Source organism: Phyllopteryx taeniolatus, chromosome 14 (assembly GCF_024500385.1).
Source record: "Phyllopteryx taeniolatus isolate TA_2022b chromosome 14, UOR_Ptae_1.2, whole genome shotgun sequence".
Lineage (NCBI taxonomy): Eukaryota > Metazoa > Chordata > Actinopteri > Syngnathiformes > Syngnathidae > Phyllopteryx > Phyllopteryx taeniolatus.
Window position 1 is genome coordinate 3,385,859 of NC_084515.1, and position 6,938 is coordinate 3,392,796.

The 6,938-nt window shown below is 41.0% G+C and overlaps 1 protein-coding gene across 3 annotated transcripts; it reads right to left on the bottom strand.

Moving 5' to 3' along the window:
• Window positions 1-1,250: 1,250 nt before the first annotated feature.
• Window positions 1,251-6,938, bottom strand: LOC133489562 (UAP56-interacting factor-like). Of its 3 annotated transcripts, none has more exons than XM_061798782.1 (9): window positions 6,819-6,938; window positions 5,855-5,980; window positions 5,662-5,789; window positions 3,787-3,935; window positions 3,611-3,677; window positions 3,470-3,525; window positions 1,938-2,012; window positions 1,743-1,869; window positions 1,251-1,565 (listed from the first exon to the last, which is right to left on the bottom strand). In XM_061798782.1, the coding sequence occupies exons 2-9, from the start codon at window positions 5,880-5,882 to the stop codon at window positions 1,473-1,475; spliced, it is 723 nt and encodes a 240-aa protein (XP_061654766.1). In that variant the 5' UTR covers window positions 5,883-5,980; window positions 6,819-6,938; the 3' UTR covers window positions 1,251-1,472. The 3 variants fall into 3 exon arrangements, 2 of the variants coding, with proteins under 2 accessions (XP_061654766.1, XP_061654765.1); XM_061798781.1 differs by lacking the exon at window positions 6,819-6,938 and adding an exon at window positions 6,273-6,484; XR_009791969.1 differs by lacking the exons at window positions 1,251-1,565; window positions 6,819-6,938 and adding exons at window positions 2,411-2,522; window positions 6,273-6,489.

The window sequence follows — 6,938 nt, forward strand, 5'->3', positions numbered from 1 at the left end:
CTTCAGCTGTTTAACAGTCCGGGGTCTCCGTTGTCGTATTTTACGCTTCATAATGCGCCACACATTTTCAATGGGAGACAGGTCTGGACTGCAGGCAGGCATCTAGTACCAGCACTCTTTTACTACGAAGCCATGTTGTTGTAACACGTGCAGAATGTGGTTTGGCATTGTCTTGCTGAAATAAGCAGGGGCGTGCATAAATAAGACGTTGCTTGGATGGCAGCATTTGTTTCTCCAAAAACCTGTATGTACCTTTCAGCATTAATGGTGCCTTCACAGATGTGTAAGTTACTCATGCCATTGGCACTAACACAGCCCCATACCATCACAGATGCTGGCTTTTGAACTTTGCGTCCATAACAGTCCGGATGATTCTTTTCCTCTTTGTTCCGGAGGACACAACGTCCACAATTTCCAAAAACAATTTGAAATTGGACTCGTCAGACCACAAAACACTTTTCCACTTTGCATCAGTCCATCTTTGATGAGCTCGGGCCCAGAGAAGGCTGCGGCGTTGATAAATGGCTTTTGCTTTGCATGGTAGAGTTTCAAGTTGCACTTACGGATGTAGCGCGGAACTGTATTTATTGACATTGGTTTTCTGAAGTGTTCCTGAGCCCATGTGGTGATATCCTTTACACATTGATGTCGGTTTTCGATGCAGTGCCACCCGAGGGATCGAAGGTCACAGGCATTTAATGTTAGTTTTCGGCCTTGCCGCTTACATGCAATGATTTCTCCAAATTCTCTGAACCTTTTGGTGATATTATGGACCATAGATGATGAAATCCCTAAATTCCTTGCAATTGTACGTTGAGGAACATTCTCCTTAAAGTGTTCGACAATTTTCTCACACACTTGTTCACAAAGAGGTGAACCTCGCCCCATCTTTGCTTGTGAATGACTGAGCAATTCAGGGAAGCTCCTTTTATACCCAATCATGGCACCCACCTGTTCCCAATTAGCCTGTTCACCCGTGGGATGTTCCAAACAGGTGTTTGATGAGCATTCCTCAACTTTCTGTCTTTTTTGGAACATGTTGCAGCCATAAAATTCCAAGTTATTATTATTATTAGCTAAAATCAAGTTTATCAGTTTGAACATTAAATATCTTGTCTTTGTAGTGTATTCAATTAAATATAGGTTGAACATGATTTGCAAATCATTGTATTCTGTTTTTATTTATGTCTAACACAACGTCCCAACTTCATTGGAATTGGGGTTGTACAATTAAGTCAAAGGACGACAACTGAGGAGGAATTTCCTTTAATTGAATAAAAATGGCCCAAAAAAATTTTGTGGTTCTTACAGCAGCAACAATAAAAGTGCAGATACAACAAAAGCAGAGTATATAACAATAGAAAAAGTCAGTGGGTGTCCACACTGTTGTGTTTTGGCCTCAGATGACACCCACAAACCCCTACTGTGGAAAATGTGTCCACTCTCGAACTCTCTGTAGTTCTTCCTGAAGTCTAGTCCACCACGACAAATCTGCTGCCTTTACTTTTTTGCACACGTTGATCTTTTAGGATACGGAATCTCTCATTCAAGGTAATCGACGTGTGCTTATGTAAGGAGAAATTGGGGGGGGGGGGGGGGGGGGGGGGGGGGGGGGGGGGGGGGAGTAACATGTTTGATCAAGTGCATTTTAGGGTCATCCTAAAACTTCACACCAAAGCTCAATATGTCAAACTTTTTCTGAGTAATGAACTGTATGTGTGGTCCTCCACTTTATAACTTACCGGTTTCCCAACACTGTTGATGTCAAATTGTAGTGGAACTCCTTTTGGTATTTTCTTCTCTGCCGTTTCCACGTTACTTATGGGCAAGTGAGCAGTCGTGGGGTGCAGAGTCCAAGCAGAAGGAGGCCTATGGCGAGAAAAACCAGGTCTAATAAGTCATATTCCTCCCGAGTTTGTGTTTGTCTAGTGACTTACTCAGGCTGAGTCATGGCCGTGGGGTTGTCTATTGATACAGTCAAGATTCCAGAGCTATTCGTTGACGCGCGCCACCTAATGGATACATGGTAAAGATAAGACATACATGGCCTCTGATAAACCTAAAACTACTTTCGGTCAGTGCATCCCAACCTTTATTGAACCCAAGCACATATTTTACATTGGAAAAAATCACAGCACACCAAACAAGAAATGTTGAGCTGAAACCTTGTACAGTGGAACTTCGATAAAAGGGACCCCGATATAATGGATATCACATAAAACAGAACATCTGGACTTATGTGTCCATAACGTTTCCATTTGTCACTTAAACTTTAGGAGACAAAGTCTGTTAGTTCCAGAATTGGCTGCTGTTGTTTACTGGCGCTCCGGCGCAATGAAGGCAAACAATGGGACTGACTGTTTTTCGGGTCACAGATATACAAAAAAAAAAAAAAAAAAGTTGCACTTACGGATGCGGGCGTGTTGAATGTTGGGCATTGACGTGGCGGCAATGTCATGATGGATATACTGTATCTATTGTACATAGAGCAGAGAGAAAGCGGCATGTCTGCGGCACTAACTCTGAGGAATACAAACAAGTCTTTGGAGTCTGGAACATGCTATTTTTGGTACAGTAACAGTTTTTTTTGTCAAGCTGTTCACCTATGGCAACAAATTTGGAACTAGAAAGCACAGGAATTCCTCACGGCTCATGAAAACGACTCGCCTATGATGAGTACTGTATGTCAAAAATGTTACCATGACCAAGCACACCGGCATTTTAAGTTTGGATGAAATGTGAAATTTGCAAACATTTCCAACCTTTTTTTTCATATTTATTGACAATAACTTTGTACTGGACTAGACATTTTAGGCCACGAAAAAAACCAATGTTGTACTGTACAATAACATGGGTGCATAGGGCCTCAAAAAAAGTGCCTCACTATATCGGACAATCGGCTATATCGGACAACCCCCGGGCCCCTATTAGTGCGTTCTATCGAGGTTACACTGTATCGATCAAGTCGATCAATCGATGATGCCATTTCTATTTTTTCAGTCCGGAACAGCAGTACCCAACCTTTTTTGCGCCACGGACCTGTTTTACAGAAAGATATATTTCGATGGCCCAGCATAGAAACAAATAAAAACGGGAGCCGTACAGCATTATGTCGCCTAAAGATGTATTCTGTTTTTTAGACAAAACGAGTGAAAATTGTTAGGTTAGATACATTTACGTAAGCCTGTTTTGTAAAAAATCGATAGCTGTAATGATTCGTTGTAAAAGGAACTGGTCAGCCATGAAAGTAATATATATATATATATATATATATATATATGAATTTTTGCATGGAGATATATATACATAGATATATATATCTCTATATATATATACAGATATCTAGATATATATCTACAGATATATATATATATCTAGATATATATCTATATATATATAGATATAGATATATATAAAGATATATAGATATAGATATATAAATATATATAGATAATCAACAACAACTCACAGATGAGTTCTGATGGGAAGAGTGTGAGGATGTGTCTTCTGCACCAGAGCTTGCACCTGATGTGGAGCAGAAAACAACAGCAAGTAAAAAAAAAAATAACATACTGACACAACATCCTGGTTTTCATAACCAGACAGTCACCTTGAGTCCTCTGTGATAAAGAAATGTGGCCTGGCGTGTGTCCGTCTGATGCACTGGAAGGAGATGTCTTCACAGAAAAACAGTACCTTTTTATATTATTTCTTTTTGTACAACAACCAAGAGGTCCAACTGTGCTCTAATCAACTCTTGTCGATGATTAGCAAAAGTTTTCTCACCGTCGTTGCAATTGAAATGGTCTGTTGACTGGCATTCCACTGGGGTCCTTCTTGGGGACGTCAGCATTTCTGTACAAAGCTGAAGCTCCAATCTTTCCTTCAATGTGCATAGTGCGTTGAAGGAAAGGTTGGGGCTTCTGCTTTGTTCTCTAAAAACAAACAACATGCTTTTGTAAAAATCATATGAAAGACTACAAATCAAACTTCCACAACTCAATAATACCTAAATGTACAGTTCCCTACAAAAGTATTGGAACGGCAAGGCCAATTCCTTTGTTTTTGTTGTATACTGAAGACATTTGGGTTTCAGGTCAAAAGATGAATATGAGACAACAGTTCAGAATTCCAGCTTTCATTTCAGGGTATTTACATCTAGATGTGTTAAACAACTCAGGACAGAGCACCTTTTGTTTGAAGCCACCCACTTTTCAAGTGAGCAAAAGTATTGGAACAGACATGATTAAATTAACAAAGTGAATAACATTTAATATTTGGTGGCATAACCCTTACTTGCAATAACTGCATCAAGCCTGCGACCCATTGACTTCACCAGACTGTTGCATTCTTCATTTGAAATGCTTTTCCAGACCTTCACTGCAGCCTCTGTCAGTTCTAGTTTGTTTCTGGGAGTTTCTCCCTTCAGTCTCCTCTTCAGGAGGTAAAATGCATGCTCTATTAGGTTAAGGTCTGGTGACTGACTGGGCCACTCTAAGACCTTCCACTTTTTCCCCCTGATTGAGTGCTTTGCTGTGTTGGCAGTGTGTTTTGAGTCATTGTCTTGTTGCATGATGAAGCTTCTCCTCATTAGTTTGCATGCATTTTTCTTTAAATTGCCAGACAAAAAGGTTTGCCAACCTCCACAGGGTATCACAATCCACTGTTCAAAGAAGACTTCGAGAGAAGAAATATAGAGGCCATACCACAAGATGCAAACCACTCATCAGCAAAAAGAATCCGAAGGCCAGATTGTACAAAACAAAAGTTTTGGAACAAGGTTTTCTGGACTGATGAGACCATGATTAACCTCTAGCAAAGTTAAGGAAAGGCCAAAGTATGGAGAAAGAAAGGATCTGCTTATGATCCAAAACACACAAGCTCATCTGTGAAGCATGGTGGAGGTAATGTCATGGCTTGGGCTTGCATGGCTGCTTCTGGAACGGGCTCACTAGTCTTTATTGATGATGTAACTCATGATGGTAGCAGCAGAATGAATTCTGAAGTAAAAAAAAACATTTTGTCTGGCAGTTTACAGAAAAATGCATCCAAACTAATCGGGAGAAGCTTCATCACGCAACAAGACAATGACCCAAAACACACTGCCAACACAACAAAGGACTTCATCAGCAGGAAAAAGTGGAAGGTCTTAGACTGATCAATCACCAGCCCTTAACCAAATAGAGCATGTATTTTACCTGCTGAAGAGGAGACTGAAGGGAGAAAGGGGTGACTGTTACAGGTCATTATTGCCCTGTGACCGTCTCACCTCACCCCCACCAGTCTCCCCAATTTTAATGCACCACACACAATCATGGTACAGGGATAATGGTTGCCAGCCGGGGACCTGGTAACCATAGTAATAGGGTGGGTGGTGATTTTTCACATTTCTTTTAGCTTGATTCCTGGGGCCTGGGGCCTAGGACCCTTTTCTGTCCAGCTAGCTACATTTTCAATAAACAACAGAATAATTAAAAAAAAAATGTAAATAAGCAGAAGGAGTGTTTCAAACTCCCCTGTTGCACAGCAAAACTGTTCCAGCACAAAAGTCATACAGATCCACCATTCTGCAAGTAACCGGACAAATTCAATTATTAAGCCACGCTGTTCTCACATCATGAGCGATGCAGGCAAATACAGTTATGTCCTGTTGGAAGTCACCTGAGCGGGTCGCCTGAGGAGGCTGGCGTTCTTCCTGGCTGCCAGACCGGTGACTAGCCCCTGTCCTCGTCGCACACCAGGCATGACCCGCGTTCTTAATTTAGCCGCTCCTCCTCCAAACACGATGCCTGTAACATGTTAATAGGTACAGATAACGTGTCGACAAGGCAACATGAAGAAAAATTTGATATACCATCAGTGTTTCTCGACCAAGCTTTCATCTTTCCTTGAGTTAAACGAGTCCTTCGCCGGACTGCTTGTTGATTGGGCCGTTTCCTGTTTGTATGGTGCTCTTTTTTATTCAACCGAATAATGTCATCTGTCAAAAATAACACAGAAGAGCAGTTGCAACATAGACTGAAGGAGTCACAGAAAGGCATGAACATGGAGGTCCTTGACTAACAGAATACATGCACTTGTTTGTTTTCTGCTGGTCAAATATAATTGGATGAGTGTGTAACTAACCTGGCTAACAGAGAAATAAATTGAATAGTAAACATGAGAGGCAAACGTTCTACGATTAAGGTAACTGAACTGAACACAACAGACTGAGAGTAACAGCCAGGAATAAATTTTTAGGCTAAAGTGACCACGGTGAGGACCTCACTCACCTAGTGACATATCCACCTTATCGCGAACTATCGTTTTTTTCCTCCCGCCGGCAGTAAAATTACGTTTATTCATCCTGGTGGGCAGCACGGATAAACGCCACACAAACACACACAAAAACTAACACAAACAAAATAACGGCGTTACGCTTGATTCTGCTAACCCTTTCACGCTAAATTATCCTAGACCCCCTCATAGATATGAATGGATAGATACGCCAGGGCAGTGAAGCAGCCCGGTTTAACCAACGTGCCTATATAGCGGCCATGTTGGGGAGGTCGACGTTCCCATAGAAGGTGATGCATGGACACTAAAATTAAGTCGTAACTTGCCTATTCCTGAAGTCATTTTCACAAGGGTTATTGTTTTGTTAACGTCAAAGCGTATACTATCAATAAACATTTTTAAAAGCAAAAAATCATGTATTTAAGTATATTTTTTCATGTGGAAGGGACTCAGTAACCTTGACGTAATATAAAATAATACATCTAATAATATAATGTAATATAATAAAAATACTTTACGCAACTGTATGCAGAATAACGTACCCGAATCGTTGGTCTATAGGTTTTCTTGCCTTTCACATACAGTGAATGCGCTGACGACTTCGACCTCCCTAGCTTAGCGTCGCAGTCAGCACGCAGTATAAATGGGCGTGTCTATCTACT